Below are 24,932 nucleotides of genomic sequence, written 5' to 3'. Positions count from 1 at the left end.
GAGACCTATTCGACAAAGCATGAACAAGAAGAATGAAAGATATCCATTTGTCTTTGCATAGTTCAAATCCCAATCATCGCTTCTTAGATTGGATACTAAAGAAGTAGCTAGACTTAATGATCTTAAACAGAAAAACGATTATTACTTCTAATATGTTGGTCCTCATATACAGCAAGGCAATGGCCATCTTCATATAGGGATGATCAGGACACGCAACCAGCGAAACGAATCAGGAGTCTCCGATCAAACTCGACAACTTCTTCTTCCACTCCGCCAGGGTCCTGGCACTTTCAGCCACTTCGTCTCGCGAACGCTCCACATCCCCCTCTAGCTCTCTATTCCGCGTCTTCAGAGCTTCAAGCTCCTCCACAGAAGTCTGTCGACCCTCCAACTCCGCCTTCAACCTTCGCACTTCCTCCTGCAAGGAACGCACCTGGGAGCCACTCGCGCGACCCAACTCAATCTCGTTCTTCTGAATTCTCACCTCCTGCCTCAGCTGCGCCATTTCATTCTCCAAATTAGCGATCCGCCGCTGCGACAGAGGAACGCTCTCTAGCTCGCGGTAAAGAACCCACAATGCAGACTCGACCTGCGGCGAGAGCGTGTCGAACCGCGATCTGCGCCGCGAAGCGTCCGTATGCTTTTCCTTTTCCTTTTCCTTTTCCTTTTCCACGGATGCCTCGACCTCTCGGCTTCCGCTATTACTTTGCCGAGCACTGCTAGCATCTTGCATAGTATCCGCATGTATACTACCCTCTCGCCCTGGGATGCCCGACTCAAGCGCCGGCGTTAACACAGGCGATTGCGGAGGCGTCAGGACAGGCGGCGTGACGTGCCATCCGAGATGCACGCAAACAGGACAATACCATTGACGGGGAGGCAGGGCTTCTTCCTGCTGCTGCTGCGGCGATGACGCAAAGCAGCCTTCCGCCGGCTTGCACGCCTCATGGTAGACTCGGCGACAGGTCTCGCATGCCTCCAGGAGCCCTGTTTCCTGGTGGCATTCGAAGCAGCGCAGATCATGTGGGGCGCCTGCTTCTGTGCGCGGTGTTAGCTAGTCATGTACTCTATAAAGTAGGATTGGGAGAAGGTGTTCGAGACGGATGGGATGGGATTGTCGGCTTACTTCGCCATGCTTTGTAGCGCGCTAGGATCGCGGATATGGGCTCTACGAGACCACCGCCGGATGGTGGCTGTGGGATGTCTGGTTGTATTTCGTTTTGTTGGGCTGAGAGGTCGTTATCATTGGCGTTGGTGGTGCTGCTGTTCTCGTTGGGCTCTGTGGTGGTTTGGTTGTCTACCGGGCCACGAGCCCGCTTGCGACGGGTGCTGGCGGGGGTGTTTTGTGGCGAGGCACGACGCCGTTTGGGTCGTGATGATCTTGAGGGGGTGGCTGTCATAGGTTTATGAAGGGTTGGAATATTGCGATTACTTGATTGATTGATAGATTGATAGATCGTGGTGGTTTAAGATTTGAAGGAACGGCGCTGTGGATGTGCAGGGAGATGGGTGATGCTTGGCGGATGACAAATTTCGGAGGATGACAAATTTGGCTGTGATTCGGACGGGTTGAGACACTATCTATATAGATGAGAGGCCACATTGAAACTGAGGGCCTATAATGAATTATCATCCTATGGATCTTAGCAGAGGAATTGTTTCTCAGTTCAGGATGTCATTCACGTAGAACGAGGATCAGAGCACGACCAGATCTCTATATAACAAACCAGCCCCAAGCTCCCAAGCCCTATCTGAATCCGATCACAATGTGGTCGGATATTATAGCCAGCAAACACTATGTACAGACGAATCAAGTACAGTTTCAGACCTTGACACGCAAATGAAGACCCGTCTTCGCTACCCTACAAGCCTCAGCAAACAGTGCACCCAGCATGATCGCGCTGGCCGCAAAAGCCTGCGCTCCAACATAGCTCCCCCCTTCCTGCTGGATCAGAGCCCCCTCAATCGCAGGCCCAGTCAAAGTGGCAAAGCCCACCACACTCAGAATCATCCCCAACCGCGTCCCGGTACGTCGCACATCCGGAGTCATAGTCGTCGCGGTGGCCGGAAACAGCGACTGCGCAGCGCCTCCAACCAACCCATAGAAGACAGTAAACACATACAACCCAGCGACCGAATCAACTGCCATCCACGCGAAGATGAGAACTGCCGACGCGACGCTGATGGGAATCAGCATGTTCAAGCGTCCAGTGATACGGTCCCCGATCAGACTGGGCACAATACGCCCGATGACACCGACGCCGTTCAACACCAAGATGAGATTCAGGGTATTCGACATGCCGATGCGATCGCGCGCAAACGTCCCCAGGTAGAAGAAAGTAAAGTAGAGGCCCCAGAAGTTCAAGAACATGGCAATGGTGAAGAACACGAGCGGCTTCTCCTTGAATGCCGCCCAGTCGACCAGCGGAGGCTTGCTCTTCCACTGCCCTTGCCCCTGCCTATGCCCATGCCCTAACTCCTGCTGCTGCTGCTGCTTATATCGAGGCCGATAGAGAGCTAGACCGGGGACCTGCGTCACCAGCATCACCAGCCCGGCAGCTCGCACCGTCCATCCAAACCCTATATCATGAACATAGAGCAACCTCTCAATAAGCACAGGGTAAACCAGGCCCCCCGTGGCTGCCCCGGCAGCCGCCAACCCGACCGCCACCGCACGATGGCGCACAAAGTACGACGACATGACAGACAGGCCAGGACTAAAGGCCAGCCCATTACCAAGGCCCATGCAGACGCCCTGAGCGAGGAAGATCTGCCAGTAAGAGTGACACAGGGAGAGCATGAAGAAGCCGAGCAGCTGCAGGAAGACGCCCGATGCGTAGACGACCCTGAAGTGTCCGGCGTCTGTGGCGCGGCCGGCGAACACGCCCATGAAGAAGAGCAGGGAGGTCTGCACGCTGCCGATCCATGAGATGTTGGATGCGGACTCCGCGAGCGTGGAGGTGTATAGCTGCTGGAAGATGGAGAAGCTGTTGTTCACGCCCCAGGAGTTGAAGAAGGTGAAGTGCATGCAGAGGACTTGGGTCCATGCTTCAAGGCCGCCGTCTGGTGCTGGGGGTGGGGATGGGTGGATTGTTGGCGAATTGGGGGCTGGGGTGGTGGGCTCTGGGAATGGGGATTGCTCTTCGTCTTCTTTTTCGGATTGATACATTATCTTTGGAGCGGACGAGATGGGGTTATTTCGTAAAGGCACGTAGGATTGGTTGTGTTGGACGACGACGGAGGAGATGGAGATATCGAAAGGGTAAAAGAGAGCCACGAAAGTATCTAGAAAACCCTTCATTGGCAAGACAATAGTACAATAAGATGGTATAGAGCGAAAATACCTTTAATTATATACAGCAGCATGTTCAGACATGGTAGGGCACGCAAGACGAGAGAAATGCACAGAGGAAGAGGGAGTTGCGGGCAAATTTGTAATCAAGTCGGCAATACCCCGTTCTGTTTCCCCCGATGGGCTACTCCATCAGAGGGGCAATGACCTGCAATCCATGTTGTCTTACTGATCGTCAGAAGCCTTTGGAGCTTGCCGGATACCCGGAAGGAGAATTTAGTTCTTACTGTGCTGGTGATTCATATGATTGACTCGTTGCTCTCTGCATGCCGACCCTCGGGCCTCGATTTGTCAGGAGAAAAATGGCTCAGGTGGATTACAAATCGAGCAGGTCGTCAATTCATCCAGAGTTACGCACGGAGTTGACGAGTTGCACGCAAGCTCGAACTGAGCAAATGCTATGATGTTTGCATTCGTCCGAACAGGGAATTATCGGTAGAGTTCAGGAGAAGACAAGTTGAATCCAAAATGACCCCTTTAATATTGCTATGATACGTTCCAAAGTGCACATATAGATACTACCACGATGGATTTAGGGTTAGCGACCATCGACATCCAGAGCTTAGCTCTCAATATCCAAAGAGCATGCTCTATATCTTGCCAACCACTTCCTCGGACTACCACAGACTTTCAATCCACTCATTCACCGTTATTACCTTTTGCGAAAACAAAGGCCACACAAGGTCCACCGCTGCGTTTGCAAGCTCCCTCGACCAGCTCGCTGTAGCATCCTTCCTACATTCTCAGTTAGCGAAGAAATCGCTTATCGTAGGATTCGAAAGAGCCAAGTATAAAGTAAGCCTTACAAGAGAGTAATGTTGTATCCACTAGAGATGAACACGACTTCGTTAGCCCTATCATACAGCAGCATCACGAGCAATCACCAAGACTTACTGTTCAAAAGCATCTCGAGCAGTAGCCTCAAGACAGGTATTTGCTGTCAATCCAGCGAAAACCAAATTTGTGATCTCGCGCTGTCGAAGCTGGAAATCCAGATCGGTATGCTGAAACGAACTGCAATCCAGTCAACGTCAACCCCTCGACGCATGTACTATCATTCCTGCACGACCCTCTCCCAGTGCTCGGCAACACACCTGCTATTCCAATGACGACTCACGACCACATCCCCATTTGCGGGATCTGGTTGCAACCCTTCATAGATCTCGGCTCCGAACGAACCCTCCTTGAAGAACTGCAGCCTCTGCTGCTTGACATTATTGGGCGTCATGTGTTTCCAGCCGAAGAAGCTGTTCTCCGTGCAGGTCTGGTGAAGGCCGTAGAAGATAGGAATCTTATGGAAGCGTGCGGCTTGAACCAGATCCTGGAGGTGCTTGACGGTTTGTCTCTCGTTGAGATCCTTTAGACGCGGTGTCAGGACGCCATCGGGATGGAGGAAGTCGTTGTATGGGTCCACCAGGACGATGGCAGTGTTGGCAGGGCCTGGCATTTTGGAAGGATTGAGCATTAAGAAAGAATCTAGATGGTAAGAAACGTAATAATATTGTAAAGTTTGATAACTTCAGCTTGATGTGCGTCTTCTGGGTTAAATAGATGTTGGGCTTGATGGTGCTGACCAATTTACCGGATGATTACAAATTTCAGCCTTCTGCGTCACCCTTTTGCGCGCAGCCAACCAACCAGTCAGTTCATCGCGTCAGATTACCAATCGACTGACCGATGTCCGCAATTCCTGACGCTTCTACATCCCCAGATCCAAGGTAAGTAGTGGACATTATGTTATTGTCTTATGTCAGTCTGGCTACTATGCAAGCACTCGTCAGCCAAGGTGGCAATGCACTTAGGCTTCTCATAGAGATCCAGGCTTTATCTTGGTGGAGATCAAATTGCGTTCAGCTACTCTACCTACAGATGGACTGGGTTAGGAAGGGAGTTCAGTCACTTCGAAAATGAATAGACATCGGACCAGTCGAGCTTGCAAAGAATGCCGTCGGAAGAAGAGCAAGTATGACGGAGGACAGCCTGGTGCCGAATTTGCTTTCTGTCTAACCCCAACCCCTTACCCCTGCCTCTCTCTGCCTGTGTTTGAACCGACAAGACTAATTTCGATGTCGATGTAGTGTGTGCCTACGGCATTCAAACGCGACCCTACAGCAGTGCCGAATCCCTCCTGCAACTTGTCTATCCGTATATCGACCTTGACCATGACCCGATGATGACTGAGGAACTCTTCAAACAGGCATTGCGAGTGAATTGACAGTTCGGATATTCGAAAATTAGAAGAGGAGCTCTCTGGCCAGTGTCACACGTCATCGCCCTTTCTTTGCCCTCATTCAACTGCCCCTTCGATACCTCCTCTCATATCGTCATCGGACGATCTACCTACGTGTCCCAAGCATATCCTGTACCACACCCACACCTACGAGTGGAAATGAGCAGTCAAAGTGCGACGACCCATGTGCCCAAGGCGCATTACTCCGATTTCTCTTCTAACAATTCTGCTTTACTCACTCTGCTAGACGCCTCTACCGATCTCCCGCTTCTATTGACCTCATATAACCCGGGCTTACCGGACCCGATGGAAGGATTCAAGGCAGCGAGACAGCAAAAGCTCCCTCTTTTATTCCTTTGATATCAAGGCCAGAGTGTCTTCACGGCGGTGCAGGGGTCGTAACACTTCAGTTTCCAGATGAAGACAAGGCGGAATTCAGATATCAGCTTTCTTTCAACCGAGTCAGAAGATTTACACAAGTGTAGGACCTGATCTTATCAGCAGGCTTGATATTATAGTATGTACGAAATTCTATAGCTATAGCTGTTCTTAGCACAGTTATTATATGTTTTATCTCTTAGACCTTGCTTTAATATTAGCTATCTAGTTGATTTCTTATGTATTGAGATTCATCCTTTTTACCTCCAATAGTAGAGTGTGTTGTCAGTAGAAAGCAACAAACTAAAAGCAATGAAGCCTCAACCCAGCTACCAGTGATTCTGGTATGGTTTTCTTCATAATGTATGCACAGATACAAACAATGGGGGTCTAGCAAGTTTCAATATCACTATTGCTACCTAGATAAAAGCTCCAGTCAAAGCCCCCTGAGAGTTTATGTCTCAGTGTCTCTTTGATCCGAGAACCTAGGCACCTACGTAAACAATATAAACTCTTTCTCTCCTTCGCACAGCTTGACTCACTAGACAGACTAAAGAAAGCATATTCGGCTGACCGATCGCCATTCATTGACTGAGAAAGACATTCACGACCGCCATACAAATCAAAAAGAAAAGCAGAAAAACACAGGCAAAGAATGAATCAAATTCATCGTGAAGAAAAAAGGAAATAACAAAAACATACATCAATTAGCAAAACCTTCTTTATTCTCATAGAAAATGAAAATGAAAGACCAAACTCACGACCGCATGGCCCATCACCTAATCCAGTTTCGCGACCCAGGTACCTTCACCGCGAAGTTCTCTAATGCTGGTACATCGACACGAAGTAGAAGCCCTGATTCCCTGATGCGCCCCTACCTCGTTTATCTCACTTGGGGCAACATCGCCATTTTCGAGCCCGCATAGTTGAACGGGGATTCTCCGTGACGATGAACCTCGCTTATTTGATAAAGCCCACGTTCCCATTCACCGTTTCTGGTTGTGAGATTCACGGTGAGGCGTTTCGATGGGGTTTTGAGGCGCGCTCTCGCTTTCTTTACTTTCTTCTTCATCTTCATTGCTTTCGATCTCTTCTCTTTCTCTTCGCCCAGTTCGTTTCCTTTCTCTCTTCCTGATTGATTCTTGCCTGATCACGTCGTTCGTCGTGTTGATCTTCTTTCTCCTTCTTCCCTCTTTCTTTTGGTTGTTCTATCTTGTTTTTCGCATTGAGTGACGTCGTCCCTGTTGTTTTGCTGTGACCTTGAAGTAGGAAGGACACCTGCTGCGACCGGCGGGGCTCATATTGAGTGAGACCTTGATCTGTCCAGCAGAGCAGAGTTGTTTGTTTGATCCGACTTGGTTGTGTTGCTTCTCCTGCATCTATCACTGTGTCTGGACCTCCCTGCCTCCAGCAGAGGAGAAAAGAGCCACATAGTCAAGATGTCTAACCACAGTGATCATACCGGCCAGCAGCAGCGCGCTGATGAAGCATTCAGAAGGCCTCGATATGTCCCCTATCCTATGATGGATCTGTACCCTGGCGAGCATCCCAGCGCGAGAAGCTTGTATCAAGTCGTTCCTGGCGTGCCTGTTCATCCAACCAGCTCGGTATGTTATCGTTTGATACTGTATCCGGATCAATAGATGTCATCGTCGGTTCGCTTGACCTCAGAGCTAACAAAGCTAGCAGGAGCGTACTACCAGGTCCGATATCCAAACTTTTCCCTTTAGTCGAGTGCCTACCAGAGAAGTCCTCACGGTCCCGGGGGTGCGTGCAACTCCAGTGCCGTCGACATATGCTCGTCCCCGAACCCCTGGCTATAGCTTCGCCGCTCGTCAGCCCCAAACTCCTTTGCCCTCTCAACAGCTGCCTTCTCGGCCTCGCCTTGGTACCTTTTCCAGTCCAGGATCAAGCAACAGAAGCAGAGGAGCGAATACCAGAGGTGGACCGCCTCCGTATTGGCAGCATATTGGTGAGCCCAGCATATTTTGCACTCCTCCCCGCGCGATGAACGACTTCCCGCCGGTGGGTCGTCGTGCGTCGCTGCCGTTGCCTCCCATCCAGCACATCTTCAGCTCCGTCGGGCCCCAGGACGAGATAGTTGAACTTCCTCCACTCTTTGCGAGCCCTAGCGTCTTTAACCATATGAGAGATGCTGACCCGGCGACTGCCGTTGATGCCGGAGTAGGCCCCCGGTCTAGGTCTAAGTCCCCCGATTCCCGCAGAAGTCACGGTTCAGGAAGCGTTCCTGAGCCCGCGAGAACCCATGAAGAGCCTTCCACTCCGACCCCGATCCAGTCAGCTCCACCCCGCGTCCCTCGTGCGCGCCAGAGAGATCCCTCGCCCAAGAAGACACAGCCGGAGCCCGAGGTGCCCGACTCGTCAGCTGAGCTGACCGAATTTGTCGTCGTCGAAGCGCACACGGCCAAATGTGATATTTGCAACAAGCGTAACAGCCAGGGAATGACTCGGTGTGCTGAATGTGGATGGCAGACGTGCAATGCGTGCACCATCAAGAACCATTACTTCCGCAGCCATCAAGCCGGTACTGCGCTCCATGTTGGCCCGGTTGACAAGAAAGACCTGCCGACTGCAGCCAGCGTGAAGAAAGCGAAGCAAGCTGCCAAAAGAAAGCGAGAGGATCCAGATTACGTGCCAGAGTCGGAAAGAGGCAGCAAAAAGAAGCGTACCGCCAAGTCCCAGGTTCGAGCGACCGAATATGCCTTCAAGCCCTCTTCCTCCTCTTCCCTCGACGGAAGTCCTAATGAAGCCGGTTCTGCAGGTTTGAGAGAAACCGATGCCGTCGTCAATGCGGCGCGCAATTTGTATGCGATGAGCTTAGAGGCTTTTGAGATGGATGCACGCGCTCAAGCAAGTATGATGGACATAGGTTGGTACCATTCAGTATGGGTCGAAGTCAACAAGAACAAGCACAGAAGGGATGACGACGATGAGACCGAGCTTATGGAGATGGAGGAAGGAGAGGACAATGAAGGATCAAGCAGCCCCTTGGATAGATGCATACCAAGACTGCGCCAGGAAACCCTTGAGATAGCGAACGAGGAAGCTGGGATTTACGTTCGCAACGAAAAAGCCAGAAAGGCGAATGCGTCTGCCGTGGACGTGGACGAAGGAAGCGAGTGTGAATGTGAACCGAAGAATGGGAAGGTCAAGACCAGAGCCCAGGCTTACGCTCGCAAACGCTCCGGCCGTTAACCTTTTCTCCTCTTTCCTCTTCGAATGTTTTCCAGTACTTTGCTGAGATTTTGATGTTTGTCTTTGCCTTTCTTCGTGAAAACTCCCTCTGTTGATTCTCCTTTGTTTATTCACCGTCCTGTTGATTGCCCCTTCTGTTTAATTCCACCAACCCCCAAACCGAAGCCTGACAAGACTCAGCTTCATTTTCTTTCCTGCATCCTGGAAAGCTGTGATCCTCAAATTGCGTGTTTCTCTTAATCCAGTATTCTTTCTGTTGCGTTGTTCTTGAGATTGTACATGGCAGGTGACGAATAGCTTACTCTGACTGGGACTTTTCGTTCATTCTCGGACTGTTGGTGGCCTGTACATTTGTCTTTAACCAAATTGAGATTGTTTCCCTTGGAATCCGAGATTTTTATTGAAATAGGTGGTACAAATTGAATGCCGAATGCTTCAGTCTCCAGTGGTGTCAACCAGTAGCATGTAGCAAAAGCAGGCTGGTGTATTTCGACAACGGACCAACAGGTAAATGAAAAGAAAGGGGGCGTTTAAAGAAAAAGAAAAGTCAATCAAGAATGAATCCATAAAGGAAAAATGTCAATATATTGTACAATGTAGAAGTAGAGATTCTTATAACATACACTGGTCTTTCCAGTCATCATCATCATAGCACGGCGACGGAATAGACCCAAAAGAGGAATAACTCACGAAGATTCACCAAGCCATGCTTTTATACCCGACGAGGGCCATGCGCAGCCGCATTCGACAGGGCCTGGCCACGGGCCTTGGCCGCCATTTGAAGCAGCTTAGCAGTCCGCGAGGGGTGCCAGATGCGGCTTCCCAGGACAAGAACCCAAGTCAGAAGGAACAGACTGCCGGCCTGATGGGCCGAAGCGAGAGGGGTAGGGACGAGGTAGAGCAGAGTCGAGATACCAAGGCCAACTTGCATGAACGCAAAAGCGACGACACCGTGGACGCCCTTCTTGGCAACGGGGGGAAGAAGACGCTTCATGGCAGGCGACTTGGAATAAGCCCACAGACCCATGATGCTCGTGAACGTAGTCATGGCCAGAATGCGATGGTCCAATTGCACGAGAGAAGGGTTCTCGAGCATGTTCCTCCACCAGAGGTCGGACTTATCCTCGAGACGCGAATACCGCTGATCGAAGAGCTCCGATTTGGGAGGAGCCAGGCCATTGCCCATGAACGGGAACTCATTATAAATCAAACCAGCATCAAGACCGGCGACCAGGGCACCGGAAATGACGGTCGTAAAGACCAGAAGGGCGAGTCCGGCAACCGAGCGACGGAAGACGTTGAGTTTAGGGTCACGGAGCGAGTCAAGCAGCTTAGTACCAGCCTCGGGGTCCGCGAGAAGACGGTGGGACCGCAGGATCGCAAGTCCATTCCAAAGCATAGCAACATAGCAAACGAAGGCGGCTCCAAGATGCGCTGTCAGACGGTACTGGCTCACTCGGGGGTGGCTGCCGGGTGCGAAAAGGTCGTCCTTCAATCCCGACTTCACCATCCACCAACCGATAAATCCTTGGAATCCAATCAAGCCAGCGATTCCAGCGAGACGCAACGCCATAGGCTTGCTGACCTTTTTCCGAGCGACGAAGTAAACAGCCGGGATCACAAACGATAGACCAACAAATCTGCCCCATAGACGATGAATCCATTCCATGTAGTAGATCGATTTAAATTCGGAGAGAGTCATATGCGGGTTCAAGAGCTGAAATTCGGGGGAATCACGGTACTTCGCGAATTCCGATTCCCAGTCGTCTGCGTTCATTGGGGGCAAGGATCCGGTGACGGGTTTCCATTCTGTGATACTCAAGCTTTATTGATCGCAAGTTAGTTTATAGTAGGCCAATTGGTGCAGGAAAACCAACGTACCCTGATTCCGTTAATCTCGTCAGGCCACCAAACACTACGATACCAAAAACACTGGCCGCACTTCCCAGCAGCCAGTAGGCCACCGACTTATGGCTCACGTCGGGAAATCGCGATCGAGACTTGGGAGCTCCATTCTCAATCGCACTCGCAGCTGCGGATCCGGAAGCCGACCTCTTCCAAGCCGAAGGGAAGGCCTTCTTCGCTCTAGCAAATGCCGCGGCCGAAGTCGCGTTGTTCGTATTCGGGGTGAAGGAGAAAGCCGCAAACTGCCTGCGGAAGGCGGGTTTAGCGGCATAATTGGGGCTCTGCGTTAGACATTGACGGCAGGTGAAGAACTCCCTCGAAAGTCGGGGAGCAAAGCTCCGGAAGAAAGGCACGGAGCCACCCAGAGAGGCCATGATGCCGGCCAATACACGAGGTAAAAGATGTCTCAGTGGGAAGAATCCGGGAGAGCAGGAAAGGAGGAGGAATTCATTGCACGAGCGGATCGGAAGGCCGAGACCCCGAGGCGGAGCCAATCAGGGTGGCCTGATTTGATGCTTCGGGGCATTTGCGCGAGACAATTGCATTCTCGTCGCTCTGGATGATGCGAAAGGCAAACTCGTAGGATTTCTGATCCAATTCGTATGGGTTTCCGGTATTCAATTGCTGGCAGGGCCTCCATTCACCCCCCCCCGGAGTTAACGATATGGTGCCTGAGGCAGCAACAACAACCCTTCCCGTCTAGGCTTAGCGCCGTCCGCGGAGATCCTCAGGCAAGAAAGACGATCGCCAACGCAACAGCGACAAGCTCTCGCTGCGCTTCACGTCTCCATCCCCTTCGACCCTTGCTCCCTGCCCTGCGGCAACCATGTCATATGCCGTGGAAACCAAAAAGCGCAAATTCCACCGAGTTCTAGAGTCATTGACGAAACCCTCGACCCCCGAACCGCCGTCCAAACCAGCGCCCCCAACGCCCCGAGAACCCACCACCTCCGCGGACCTTTCGGCGAAGAAAGCTCGTCTGACCGGCGGCCAGAATGGCACCGACCTCGCCTCGGTACGGAAAACGATCGTGAAGGTGAACCGACCCGATTCCCGCGACTCGGCCTCGCCCCGACCGACTTTTGTGCCCTGGGATCGCGAGCGGTTTCTCGAGCGCCTGGCGACTTTCCGGCGCGTGGATCGCTGGTCCCCGAAGCCGTCGGCGATCAGTGAGGTGGAATGGGCGAAGCGCGGTTGGATATGCTCTGATGTGTCGCGGGTGACTTGTGTTGGGGGATGTGGTGGCTCGGTCGTGGTCAAGCTGCCCGATGAGCTGGATGAATTGGATGGATACGATAGTGAAAAGGTGCAGGAGAGAAGGGAAGTCCGTAAGTTATGGTTCACTCTTACGCGCCTTGGATATCGGAATGATCGAGACTGATTGATTTCAAAGGCGACCGACTCGTAAAGGAGTACGTTGACATCGTCGTTCAAGGACATGGTGAAAGCTGCCCGTGGCGCAACAAGGGCTGCGATGGTTCGTTTCCATTCTATCAATGCATTCATGCCTCGACTGCTAACCAAAGACATAGCCACCATCCATCGACTCCCCTTAGCAAACCCCGACACCGCCATATCCGCCCTTCGCGCCCGTTATTCGCACCTCAGCAAAATGGCTACCCAGCTACCGGACTACGACGTCCTTCAAACCCCAAAATCCTACAAACTAGAGGACATCAAGAAAACGCTCCCAAGCGCAGGCTTCACAGACCCCGAACCAGACGCAGAGAACACAGAGGTCGCAGATCCCCCATCTCCCTCCCCAGCCGGCAAACAACCCCCAGCCATCGCCAGCAACGGAAAAACCGAAGACTCAACCCACGAGGAACCGACCCTCAACCGCACGGCATTTGTCCTCGCCTCCTTCGGCTGGGACAGCGTCTCCGACGGCGCAGCCGGTCTCGCAGAATGCAGCGCATGCTTCCGACGTCTCGGACTGTGGATGTACAAACCGAAACCGAACGGCGACAGTGCCATCTACGACGCCCTGGACGCGGCCAACGAACATATGGAATACTGTCCCTGGATCAACGGCGAAGCGCAAAGCGGGACAGGAAAGACGGGTCAGAAACCCGACGAGCTGCACAGCGGATGGGCGATCTTGGTGCAAGCGCTGAGAGTGAAGCACCGTCGTCGCATCCGCTCCACTGCTTCTGTGGCTAGCTTTGCGGCCTCGGAGTCGCCCTCTACGGATGACCCTGTCGTCGATGACGCCAATATCGAAGCCAAGAAGGCGTCGGATCGTGAATGGTGGACGAAGCTTCGGAAAATGAGACAGGTGCTTAATGTAAAGTCTCCGAAGAGAAAGTCGACTACTGGATGATTGGATTTATGCGTTTCACATGGGATTTATGATGGCAGCGTGGCGTTCAGGGCATTGTTTTGCGTGCTCTTTTCTCATCTTCGTGTAAAGGACTTCTCATCGCTAACATTTACATATAATGGCAAAATGCTCAACTATGCAGCTACTACTAGTAACCACTGGTAGTAGACTGCTGGGAGAATGGAGAAGATGCTGAACGTAACTGCTATTCATTATCATATCCTCACCCAGTAGATCTTCCTCCTGATATCAACTACTACCGACCTACTAACCCAGAGACAAAGAAAAGCTTCACAGCAACAAACTACTCAGACCTGGGCAAGGGACTCAAGAGTCGGTCGAGAGGCATTCTACCCCCCAGACCACGGAACACCCAGACGAACGCCAACACAAGCACGAACAAAATGAGCCATTGAACCTGCGACATCCCACCTCTCTTACTACTGTACTTCTCCCAGCCCGGTCCCGACCGTTTCGGCACCGGAAGAAACTCGATCAAGTTCGCATCTGCCATGACCTTCGAAGTCATATCCGCCAGCAGATCTTTCTTGTAGGGAATATAGTACCGGCCGATGAGGGAGTACAGGAGTCCAGCGCGTCCGTGAATCCGAGCGACATGCCATGAGACGTTGTAGACGCTTTTCACCCGATCATACCGCCCTTTCTTGTATTTTTCGAGGGTGCGGCTGATGTCGAGAGTTGAGGGCCCTCGGGGCGATGTGGTACGGACGAGCTTTTCAATCAGCGAGCCTAGGAAAGCAGCATCCTCGATAGCCATGTTTGCTCCTTGTCCGGCATTGATTGTCATCTAGATTAGACGGGTTGAGGTTAGCTTAGGATAGAGAACTACGGTGCCTCAGAACGAATATTAATAAAATCGAATGGTCACCTTATGAATACTGTCGCCGATAAGCACCATTCGATCACTGTGCCATGTCTCAAGTAAGGATTCTTCTAGAGCAGTCATTGAAACGGCCGTTCGGTTTTTCCAGACATCTCGAACGTAGACGCCGTTCAAAATATGCACGTTTTCAATCTGGCTGCAGAACTGCGCTGCGTCGTCGTTTGAAAACCGAGCCATGTCTGCATAGGGATATTTCCGGTCAAGCTTTTTGACGAAGAACCAGAACAAGCGACCATTCTGACCATGGATGGTGGCAATGGTGAGTCCGTCAAAGAAGACGTTGGTCTGCTCTCCGGCGTGAAGGCCAGGAACGGGGGATGACATGCCGAAAACACATACAAACTCCGCCATCATACCTAGAACTATTAGCCCACAATGATTGAGAGTGTGTGGATTATAACGGTAAACGGACTTGACTTCTCTTTTGCTATAATCCGCCCAGGCTCTTGCTCTGCTTGCTTCCAAATCTCCGACCGCACTCGACTGTGGACTCCGTCGGCACCGACAATCAGGTCTCCCTGGTAGACTGACCCGTCTTCTGTTATCACGCAAGAGCCATGATCCAGATGGCGAATCTCAGTGACCCTCTTGCCTGTGAGAATTCTGGAACTATCGGGGTAGGTTTTGTACAGAACATCCAAGAACCTCTGACGAGAGAGGAAAGAGATGGGATAACCAAATCTTTATAACGGAAATGTTAATAAATAAAGACGAGCCAACCCTATCGCTGTTGATTGATAGGGACTTAGTAACGTACCTTTTCGTTAAATCATCAGGATATCTGGTGTTATAATAAAAGCCATCAGGGTAAATCGCATGGACAAGTCCTATAGGCTCGATCTCCCGTTCAATATCTTCATAGATACCAAGCTGCTGAAGAATCCGTGCTCCATTGGCAAAAATGGCGACTGACGCTCCTAACTGTGGAGCGATTTCTTTCCCCTTCTCAAGCACAACGTGGCTGATGTTGGCTCGCTGTAGACAATGTGCCAGAGTTAACCCTGCAATCGAGCCACCGACGATGACAACATGAAAGTTGGGATGATCCATGGCTCAGAAACGCTTCAGGAGGCTATGATATAGACTGGATGAGACCCACGCTCTGGAAATTGGTCAAGTTCCCACGCCGGGCAAAGCCGACAGGCCGCTCAGTACTACATTTGAGGATTTGAACCAGGGCGAATGTCCCATGTGCTACCCCTCTAACAAGGGATTACATTGGCGCCGCGAGTGACATATCACCCATGTACCACATTAGCGCTAAAGACGGACCCAATTCATTGCATACAAAGCGGGATAGTTACCACATTGAAGTCCGAAAGAATTTCTCCGATGGGGAGAGCTAGCGCCCAGACTGGCTGTGACGGCGGCGGACGTGCATGGGTTCAAGAAGACTGTCAAATGAGAAGCTTGCTCAACAACAAAGGCTTACACCCAGCTTGAAAGAGCATGGCGCCATTGCGCCAATGAACAGGGGTTTGTTGGCGATGATAAACACGGTAGAATTTCATTTGGGAAGAGACCGAGTTGTTGGTTAGGACCCCGGAAAGCGACTAGGGGCAATATGCAGTCTAGCATCGTGACATCCCAAAGGCTGCCTTGGCGGTTGTGTTAGTCTGACACGGACAGAACATTGGGGGTACCACCCCGTAGTTATCCGGATCCTGCGATCCTAAAACTGATCATCATGTCTGCGCATGCTGCAAAAGAGAATTCTCGCAGCAACCGGTGATGTTGGACAGGGTGTCTCCCTTATTCGGTTTATATGATTCGCATGTGCTTCTTCTGTCCCAAAGCAATTCCTCAGATCCTATGCAGCAGATTAATTATGTACCAGACAACTAGGTGCATCAGCAATATTCCGACTCTTGGGAAAGGTGTTATCGCTAGAGACCTATACTTATCAACAAGACTTTGACAGTGTCGTTGACACGCGAGACAAATAAATGTGCTTATCGAGAAATCGACGGCTTCCGCTGTACCGAATTTAACTGACCTGATCCAAAAGATCCCAGGAAATTTGAGAATTTTGGTATGAAGATGTGTTCTAGACCACCATCTTGCATCTCATGGTTCTTTTCTCGTTACCAATTAATGACTGTGACATGTCTGTGCAAACCCCAAGACAAGCAACAGACCGGGACTCCGGTTTCAGACGCCAAACAAGGCATATATTTCAAACAGTGTAACTTTGGCAGAGTGTTACCAAGCGGTGATCCGTGAGAGAGGATGAAGTTTTCTGAGTTTGACACACGTTACGGTAGGATATATAATAAGTAAATCGCCGTGAGGAACGGGGCATTTTCCCACCCTACCATGCTCTTCTGGTGACATAGTCAAGATGGAGCCTCAGATTGCAACGTCTGTACCTCTTCCTTGGTTGGCTACCATCGGGATGGTCCCCTTGTTTTTCCTCGTTCTCATGGACCGCCTGCCCCCCATCTGGCCGACATCCAAGAAAGCATCGATGATTGGCCAGAAACAGCCCGAGAATGTCACAGCGATTGAATGTCCGTATACTTATATTCGGCAGATATACGGAAAACATCATTGGGCTCCATTTGTGCATAAACTTTCCCCGTCCTTGAAGAATGACGACCCGGCAAAGTATCGAATGGTTCTGGAGATCATGGATGCCATCCACCTGTGCTTGATGCTGGTTGATGATGTAGGGAATCTTTTCCTTTGTCAATATTTCTGTCCCTCCCTTTCACTTCCCCTCCGTGTCTCTCCAAGTTCCTTGCTTGCTTGCCTTCTATTTTAAGCCGGGCAGCAATACTCACATCATGAGCAGATTTCTGACAATAGCGACTATCGGAAAGGCAAGCTGGCAGCCCACAAGATTTATGGTCTGTCGGAGACTGCAAATCGTGCCTATTATCGAGTGACCCAGATCCTCAACGAAACAGTCCAACGATTTCCGAGATTGGCCCCGTTTCTGATGCAAAACTTGGAAGAAATTCTCCAGGGACAGGATCTCTCCTTGGTCTGGCGAAGGGACGGACTCAGTAGTTTACCGACGCAAGCGGACGAGCGAGCCGCGGCGTATCGGAGAATGGCTTCGTTGAAAACCGGTGCTTTATTTCGACTCCTTGGCCAGATAGTCCTGGAGAATAAATCTGCCGATCAGACCTTAACCACTGTTGCGTACGATTCTCTCCTGCCATCGTCCCAGCTCTGTGGAATGCAACTGACATTTTGCATAGGTGGTGCTCCCAGCTTCAGAACGACTGTAAAAACGTCTTTTCGTCGGAATATGCCAAATCAAAAGGATCTCTTGCGGAAGACCTGAGAAACAGGGAGCTTTCGTATCCGATCATCTTAGCTCTGGAAGCCCCTGAGGGGGGCTGGGTAGCCAAAGCACTGGAGTCTGGATCGCCACGCAACATCCGAAAGGCGTTGCAGGTAATCCAGAGTGAACGTGTACGAGATGCGTGCCTCGCGGAATTGAAAACATGCGGCGCATCAGTGCAGGAATGGCTTTCAGTTTGGGGGAGGGACGAAAAAATGAATCTGAAAAGCTGAGGTTCTGGCCCTGTTCATCTATCTATGGATAGCTTGGCGATGCTTGAGCTCTTTTATAGACCGGGGCGCAGTTCCTCAGATGAAAAAAAGAGTGTGATTGAAGTCGATTTCTGGCCAATTTGGGGGAGTGTCTGTTTGTGGGAAAAGTGTGTAACATTCATCGGCCCCAAAGAGACAATTGTGGAACAGCTGCCTGCATCATGTGGCCAATGCATTACTAAGTCAATTGTGTTTCTCCATTCCCTTACACTTTCCAAACTCCTGAAGACAGTCGGCTCCTTCTCCATCTACTCCAGCTTTTATTTGGGTGTAGGGAAACACCGTGTTTCTTCTATTCTACACATGATGGCCTGGCTTAAGTCTATTCCAGATGTCACAAGCACCTGTTTACGGATACCTCCGTAGCAGTGGTATAGCAGAGCCATGTCTATCCGAAAAGCCCTTCTCGAGCATGGACGGAGTTGTTGAACAATAAACATACCCACCATGACTTCCAAAACATACTTTGGCAGAATGTGGTCACAGCTAATCTCATTTATCATCTAGAGCACAAAGACCCTTGTACATTAAGCATTCGGCAAAACACGACACCGTATACGAAAAGTCGTACAAGTGTGTGCATAACTGTTGCCGTGTGACAGTCGACGGAACAACTGTTGGGCATCGGCTACCACAGCCAATCGACTTTCTGCTCTCACAAAATAGCATATTATCTTTACCAGGAGATATTGAAGACGGGTGTACCCACATATAACCATTGCACCCCTGACAATCACTCAAGAATCCGAGTCTCCAGCAAATCGGAGTTTTGGGAATTGTTTCATGTGGCTGGACGGGTATACGAGGTTAACAGTGTTTATGTCCTCCTGCTGACCTTTTCGGGACGATTACCCATCCTGAGTCATAAAGTCTTTTCTTGCTCGGACTGCATGGGGACTGAAATCGGCTTCTCTTTACGGCGTGGCAGGAAAGGCACTTCGCGATACGTCAAATCAAGGTTTCGTAGTCTTTCTACACCGGGAGGCAGAAGAGAAGCCTGGGTAGATCCCAATCGCGAGAAATAAAGACAGTGAGACAAAACTATCCTGATGGTTAAGCAACATAAAAGGCTCAGACTGTCTCGGCAGCAAAAAGCTTGCACAGAAGCTGAGGATTTGACTGGACTTTGTGATTCTTGTGTGCAACCTTCGAGGGGTTGAGGAGGTACGAATGACCAGATGAGAATATCGAAAGCAAAGTGAACGAGAATTTATGCCAGCTCACCCTGTTATTACTAGGCATGCATCAAACCTCAGATACCGAGGGAACTATCGATGGCAAATACGAAGGCTCCACGGAGTGGCCTATAATTATTCCTGCTTGGCACCGTCAGCTCTGCCACAAATGAAGGGAAGCCTTCAAGTAACATTTCATTTGAGGGACAATCTCCGCCCAGGAACCTGGCCAAGAAAAGCCACTGATCTAAAAAGAATTCGAGCAAGAGTCACGGTAAATTACAATTGATCATGCATTTCACTAGTTTTGTCTCTCCCACTGAGTGTCAGCGCGCGATCGAGGGGCCCAGTCCAGGGAGTTCCATGAAAAAAATAAAACCTGTCAGACAATGAAAAAAGCAAAGAGAGACACAGACACCAAGAGATCCATCTTGCCGACCTAGACAGGGAAAATTTTTCACAACTACTCCTGATAGGCTGGAAGCACCGGCCAATCTCACTGCATGGCTTGACGCTGACCACAGCGATCAACACGCCACTAGGATCACAGCTTATCTCAAATTTTTGGGACTTTCACTTCTCACTTCTCGGTACACACCGGAGGATCCAACAAATGGCAACTCGTATCAGCCATGGTCGAGAACCTGAGGCTATCATAGCTGCGTGTTATGTCATATCGACTTAGGGCCCAATCATCAATGGCTTCACCGAGAACTACGCAGTAAACGATCCGGACACTCCTGCGGTCCAGGCTCGTAAGGCCCTTCCTTCCAACCGAGACAGACCCCCATGACAGGAACACTGCAGCAGCGGCTGAAGCACTAATGGGAAACGCGTCCGAGTATGCACGATCCATCATGTGACTCGTGATGTTGGGTTGCGGGCCAATCCCATGAGGCATCGGTCGTGCAATTTGTTGATGGTTCAAGCTCCCTGCCGGCGCTACTGCATGCTGTTCCCAGGAAGGTGGGGCCGTTTGTACTGGAGAATCATTAGTACGCAGTAGATGTTACAGTGCATTCGCCTATCCGGTTACCGACTTCCAGTACTGGACTGGGCTGGACTCGCTGTGACGGCGGAAAGGCCGGTTCGTTTGCCTCGTTTCGGAGTACATGGCATTGCATATACGCCGATTTGCCTGGGGCCATGTCACGAACGAGGCTAGCCTGTCTCGCCTTTTTCGGAATGTCAGAGGCAGTGGAGTTCAGCTGACAATACGAGTTGGCCCTTTATTTGAGAGATATGCCATCGTCCTGAGACGAGTGCGTCTCTTCTACATCGTCTGTCTGGCCTGGCGCTTCAAAATGGTCTCGGGCAAGTTGTACCTCATATCAAGTAGTCTGGGGGTTCTAACGCATCTCGCCGTCTTCATCAAAGGCGAGTGGGATACGCATGCCCCCCAGTTGGCTAGTTATTTTGTGTTCTGGCCGGCCGTGTTGTTAACGGCTCTGGCGATCGTCGGGTATGGCCATGTGGCACGGGCAACGGCTCTCGCACTGCTGAGCTACGAAAGTGGGATCTGGCTATCGATGATCATCTATCGTTGGTTTTATCATCCTTTGAGGCATTTTCCGGGTCCTGCCTTGGCGCGAGTCAGTGCACTCTGGTCCCTGAGACGGGTCGCAAAAGACGCGAAATGGCAGGTCAATGTACAAGAGCTCCATAAGCAGTACGGGACCTTTGTTCGAATCAGTATGCGTCCTTTGAGAAGCTGGGCCACTCTGTGAAAGCTGATTTCTCCAGAACCCAGGGAGATCTCGATCAACGATGCGTCTGCAATCAAGGAAATCTACGGCGTCGGCACGACGTGCACTAAAGGAGTTTTTTATGACTTGAATCACCCGAATCGCTCGCTGCAAATGTGCCGTGAAAAGGCGTTCCACTCCAGACGACGGAGGGTTTGGGACCTCGGCTTCAATTCCCGAGGTATACCATCTGGCATTCTGGCAGACGGCGTTGACCATTCATGCTAACGCTAAGAACTTGTTAGCTCTGACCGGCTACGAACCATTTATTCGCGAGCACTGCGACGATCTAGTCGAACGGATATCGTCACAGACGGAAGAGCCAATTTTGATTAACGATGTTCTCGACGGATTCGCCTGGGATGCCATGGGGATTCTGGCTTTCGGAAGATCTTTTGGCATGGTGAAGGGTAACAGTCACCCAATGTTGGATGCGATGAGAGCTGCGAAAAAGTCCGGTGCTTTTATCTTGACTGCGACCTGGATGCTCATCATGGCACGACACCTACCTGTGATCAACTCGGCCTCGGCCAAGTGGGTGGAGTGGTGCGCAGAAATGTTGGAAGAACGTCGAAAGGTATGCAATTGTATTCTGCAAGCGGATTGCTTCACCGTTGACCAGAAGTGGTAGATGGGTTTGTCCAGGAAAGACCTCTTCAGTTACCTTATTGCGGAGCCGCCCGCGGGGACCGATGAATCTCTGAAATTGACCGATGGTGATCTTGTCACCGAGTCGGAGCTGGCCATCGGGGCCGGAAGCCAAACCACCGGCTCGACTATGAATGCACTCCTTTTCCTTCTAGCGAAGCATCCAAACGCATACCGCAAGTTGCAAGAAGAGATTGACGCCGTTCTACCACCAGACGCACCTTTGTCACATTCAGCACTCACGGGCAAGCCATACTTGGAGGGCTGTATCAACGAGGTCATGCGATTGTATCCCGCCGTCATGAGTGGAGTGCCTCGAGAAACAGGTCCACGGGGCTTGACTATCGACGGTGTTTTCATCCCCGCGTACACAACGGTGTCTGTGCCGACATACACGGTCCATCGAGGTCTGAGCCCCTTGATAATCGAAGACTGAATCCTGCAAAGCATGAAAGCTAACATGAGCGCACGTTCCTTGACAGACCCGCGAAACTATCAATACCCCGACGAATTCATCCCCGAGCGTTGGATCGACAAACCCGAGCTGATTATCAGGAAAGAGGCCTTCATTCCATTTTCCACCGGACCATATTCTTGCGCGGGAAAGAGCTTTGGGATGATGGAGATGCGGCTGGTGATTGCGACCATCGTGAGGAATTTCGACTTCCGATTTCCCGAGGGGCAGAAGGGATCCCTGGATACGCTGGATGGAACCGGCGTACAGGATTGTTTCACAATGGTGGTTCCATCGTATGATCTGATCTTCACGAGGCGAGACTCGAGTTCGCCCTCTGTATGAGCGACGGTGTTATCGGCGAGTCGGAGAGATGGAGAGAGATGCGTTCAGGGAATGATCCTGTCCTGCTGGAAGACGGAGTTATCCATCGGCTGAGTCGCTGAGAAGCGTGTTGGGCACGTAGATAGTGTTGTGTAACGGCAGAAAGCAAGTTGGATCGAATGCAATCCATTCCTTTGTCGTAGCGTTGGACGCAGTATCCCGGATGAGGTCGATCGACAACCGCATGCGGTCAACGAAAACATGGTTGACGCTAGGCTGGACCAAGGAACTCAGCACAAAGGGAGGCAGGCAAGAGGTGAATTCTAAGTCCATCGTGACTCTGGATCCTCCTTCTCTTGCCTTCCCTCAAGATTGGCGATGGGCTGTGTTTGCACACGATTGATGCGGGACGGCAGCCAGCAAGAGCAGCGCGATGTATGATCCAGCACGGGACTCGTGGGAGGCTCACCGCGTCCAACCCGCCGTATGTTTTCTCCGACTCATTTCTTCTGCCTTCCCAGCCCCCGACAGGCGACTTCAGGAATTTTGTTTTCCTATCGCTCACACTCACTTCTTTTGCCATTGGATTAGGTGGAATTCCCCTACTAACGAGTGCTTCAGTTGCAGCCTCCTGGTGATTCGCACTCCGCTACGCAACCTGTGACGCAAGAACAATCTTCATCCACCGTCTCTCGGACGCATCCACCTGCGCAACACACCGAAGAAACCGAACCCTCCGTGAAGAAGGAGACACCCAGAGACGAGAAACCTTCCATTCCCAAACGCAAAATGACGGATCGCGCCTCCGTTTCGCCCGAGCGATCGGCCGCCTCGCCTCGCCCCGAGCACGACTCTCCCGCAGACAAGAAGCGAAAGATGACCGAAGACGAGCCCAAGCCCGCCGGCGCCCCCGATCGCCCGATCTCCAAACGCAAGCGCATGGAAGAGCGACACCAGAAACTGCGCAAACGCGGCAGAACTCCCCCATCGGCGTACTCTCGCCGGGACGCGGCAGAGGCTGTGTCGGCACCGGCTCGCCATGACCGATCCATCTCACCTCTGGCGCCTCGTCGATCCCCGACGCCTGAGGAGCCACCGCGCCAGCGCAAGCGGCCCGGCGGCGGCGCCCGCATGGGACTGGTGGATCGGGAAACGCTCCGTCGGAGACAGGAAGAACGAGAACGGGCGCAAGAGGACGACGCCATCCGGAATTCTCAGACCCGGGGCGTCACCGACATCGTGCGGCAGCATTACAACGCTGTGCCGCAGCGGGGTCGGGAATGGCGAAAGACCGAGAGTAAGATCAAAGGTCTGCGCACGTTCAACAACTGGATCAAGAGCACCCTCATCCAGAAGTTCTCCCCGGACGAGGAGTTCGTGTCCCGCTCGATCGGCACCAAGGACTGGGCCGAAGACACGGCGCCTCCGCCCGTGGAGGAACGCCGCCTGCTCGTCCTGGACCTGGGCTGCGGCAAGGGCGGCGATCTGGGCAAGTGGCAGCTCGCGCCGCAGACGGTCGATCTCTACGTCGGGCTGGATCCCGCCGAGATCTCCACGGTGCAGGCGCGCGAGCGGTACAACCAGATGCGATCGGGTCGCGGCTCGCGCGGCCGCCGCGGTCCGCTCTTCCACGGCGAGTTCGTCCCCAAGGACTGCTTCGGCGAGTGGCTAGGCGACGTCCCCATCATCCAACAGGTCGGGATCGACCCGAACGCCGGGCCCGGCGGATCGGCGATGGCCGCGCGCTGGAGCGGCGGCGGTGGGTTTGACGTGGTGGCGTCCATGTTCGCCATCCACTACGCCTTTGAAAGCGAGGAGAAAGCGCGACAGATGCTGCGGAACGTGGCCGGGTCTCTGCGCAAGGGCGGTCGGTTCCTCGGCGTGTGCCCGAACTCCGACATCATCAGCGCCCAGGTGGCCGAGTTCAACGCGAAGAAGAAAGCGCGCGAGGGCGCCGCCAAGAAGGAGCAGGCCGAGCCGGAAGACGGCGAGGTCGAAGAGGAAGCCAAGGTGGAGTGGGGGAATTCTATCTACCGCGTGCGATTCCCCGGCGAGACCCCTGAGGATGGAGTGTTCCGGCCGCCGTTTGGATGGCGATACAGCTATTTCATGCAGGAAGCGGTGGAGGAGATTCCGGAGTATGTGGTGCCTTGGGAGGCATTCCGAGCGTACGTCAGACTTTCCCTATGTTGTTAAGATCGTGGACTGACCAGACCAGACTGACGGAGGACTACAACCTCGAACTTCAATATCGCAAGCCCTTCATGGAGGTCTGGCGCGACGAGAAGGACGATGCGGAACTGGGCCCTCTGAGTGAACGCATGGGAGTGCGAGACCGCAACACCGGGGCTCTTCTGATGACGGAGGAGGAGAAGGAAGCAGCCAGTGAGTCTTGAAGTTGATTTATGACCAGCCAGTACTAACGAGGAATAGGTTTCTATCATGCATTCTGCTTCTACAAGGTGTGATAAGGTTGGATATTCTTGCTCCAACTTGTTCTTTTCATCACTATCATTCGTGCTATTCTTCTGATTCATTGATGTATTATTGCATTCGCTTCTCGGGCTTCATGTAAACTACCTGATTTAGGGATCCACTATCCTTCTCATGATTATTTTCATACAAGTAGATCAGTGAAACTCGTAGAAATGAACCATCAGAGTAATTAAATAGCAATCATTAGGAATCTAATCCTTCTGGTTTAGAAGAACCAC

General features: G+C 51.8%; 10 protein-coding genes across 10 annotated transcripts; 5 read left to right on the top strand and 5 right to left on the bottom strand.

The window, feature by feature from the left end:
- Nucleotides 1-161: 161 nt before the first annotated feature.
- On the bottom strand, nt 162-1,420 carry P170DRAFT_506100 (uncharacterized protein). The gene is made up of 2 exons (XM_024854359.1): nt 1,127-1,420; nt 162-1,038 (listed from the first exon to the last, which is right to left on the bottom strand). The coding sequence occupies exons 1-2, from the start codon at nt 1,398-1,400 to the stop codon at nt 230-232; spliced, it is 1,083 nt and encodes a 360-aa protein (XP_024710820.1). The 5' UTR covers nt 1,401-1,420; the 3' UTR covers nt 162-229.
- Nucleotides 1,421-1,822: 402 nt separating this feature from the next.
- P170DRAFT_344512 (MFS general substrate transporter) lies at nt 1,823-3,169 on the bottom strand (the record flags this gene model as incomplete). Its single annotated transcript, XM_024843467.1, has 2 exons — nt 1,823-2,435; nt 2,478-3,169. The coding sequence occupies 2 exons, from the start codon at nt 3,167-3,169 to the stop codon at nt 1,823-1,825; spliced, it is 1,305 nt and encodes a 434-aa protein (XP_024710819.1).
- Nucleotides 3,170-3,969: 800 nt separating this feature from the next.
- Nucleotides 3,970-4,799, bottom strand: P170DRAFT_470927 (cysteine hydrolase family protein; the record flags this gene model as incomplete). The annotated part of the gene is made up of 4 exons (XM_024852799.1): nt 3,970-4,087; nt 4,159-4,179; nt 4,247-4,366; nt 4,447-4,799. The coding sequence occupies 4 exons, from the start codon at nt 4,797-4,799 to the stop codon at nt 3,970-3,972; spliced, it is 612 nt and encodes a 203-aa protein (XP_024710818.1).
- Nucleotides 4,800-7,399: 2,600 nt separating this feature from the next.
- On the top strand, nt 7,400-9,176 carry P170DRAFT_470926 (uncharacterized protein; the record flags this gene model as incomplete). Its single annotated transcript, XM_024852798.1, has 2 exons — nt 7,400-7,567; nt 7,647-9,176. The coding sequence occupies 2 exons, from the start codon at nt 7,400-7,402 to the stop codon at nt 9,174-9,176; spliced, it is 1,698 nt and encodes a 565-aa protein (XP_024710817.1).
- Nucleotides 9,177-9,888: 712 nt separating this feature from the next.
- Nucleotides 9,889-11,455, bottom strand: cox15 (cytochrome c oxidase assembly protein cox15; the record flags this gene model as incomplete). Its single annotated transcript, XM_024843576.1, has 2 exons — nt 9,889-10,999; nt 11,058-11,455. 2 exons carry the CDS (start codon nt 11,453-11,455, stop codon nt 9,889-9,891), a joined length of 1,509 nt encoding a protein of 502 aa, XP_024710816.1.
- Nucleotides 11,456-11,660: 205 nt separating this feature from the next.
- P170DRAFT_433044 (uncharacterized protein) lies at nt 11,661-13,593 on the top strand. The gene is made up of 3 exons (XM_024848395.1): nt 11,661-12,409; nt 12,475-12,558; nt 12,614-13,593. The coding sequence occupies exons 1-3, from the start codon at nt 11,908-11,910 to the stop codon at nt 13,402-13,404; spliced, it is 1,377 nt and encodes a 458-aa protein (XP_024710815.1). The 5' UTR covers nt 11,661-11,907; the 3' UTR covers nt 13,405-13,593.
- A 33-nt stretch (nt 13,594-13,626) lies between these two features.
- P170DRAFT_506096 (FAD-dependent oxidoreductase) lies at nt 13,627-15,537 on the bottom strand. The gene is made up of 4 exons (XM_024854358.1): nt 15,066-15,537; nt 14,721-14,989; nt 14,294-14,664; nt 13,627-14,212 (listed from the first exon to the last, which is right to left on the bottom strand). Exons 1-4 carry the CDS (start codon nt 15,356-15,358, stop codon nt 13,709-13,711), a joined length of 1,437 nt encoding a protein of 478 aa, XP_024710814.1. The 5' UTR covers nt 15,359-15,537; the 3' UTR covers nt 13,627-13,708.
- Nucleotides 15,538-16,649: 1,112 nt separating this feature from the next.
- On the top strand, nt 16,650-17,967 carry P170DRAFT_506095 (terpenoid synthase; the record flags this gene model as incomplete). The annotated part of the gene is made up of 3 exons (XM_024854357.1): nt 16,650-16,976; nt 17,103-17,455; nt 17,515-17,967. 3 exons carry the CDS (start codon nt 16,650-16,652, stop codon nt 17,831-17,833), a joined length of 999 nt encoding a protein of 332 aa, XP_024710813.1. The 3' UTR covers nt 17,834-17,967.
- Nucleotides 17,968-20,242: 2,275 nt separating this feature from the next.
- P170DRAFT_433039 (cytochrome P450) lies at nt 20,243-22,403 on the top strand. Its single transcript, XM_024848394.1, has 5 exons — nt 20,243-20,739; nt 20,791-20,973; nt 21,038-21,369; nt 21,424-21,847; nt 21,923-22,403. The coding sequence occupies exons 1-5, from the start codon at nt 20,352-20,354 to the stop codon at nt 22,237-22,239; spliced, it is 1,644 nt and encodes a 547-aa protein (XP_024710812.1). The 5' UTR covers nt 20,243-20,351; the 3' UTR covers nt 22,240-22,403.
- Nucleotides 22,404-22,721: 318 nt separating this feature from the next.
- Nucleotides 22,722-24,825, top strand: abd1 (mRNA (guanine-N7)-methyltransferase). Its single transcript, XM_024848393.1, has 3 exons — nt 22,722-24,386; nt 24,437-24,603; nt 24,652-24,825. The coding sequence occupies exons 1-3, from the start codon at nt 23,008-23,010 to the stop codon at nt 24,684-24,686; spliced, it is 1,581 nt and encodes a 526-aa protein (XP_024710811.1). The 5' UTR covers nt 22,722-23,007; the 3' UTR covers nt 24,687-24,825.
- Nucleotides 24,826-24,932: the final 107 nt, after the last annotated feature.

This window comes from Aspergillus steynii (genome assembly GCF_002849105.1).
Source record: "Aspergillus steynii IBT 23096 chromosome Unknown P170scaffold_1, whole genome shotgun sequence".
Classification (NCBI taxonomy): Eukaryota; Fungi; Ascomycota; class Eurotiomycetes; order Eurotiales; family Aspergillaceae; genus Aspergillus; species Aspergillus steynii.
This window is presented reverse-complemented; position numbering and strand designations above follow the sequence as displayed.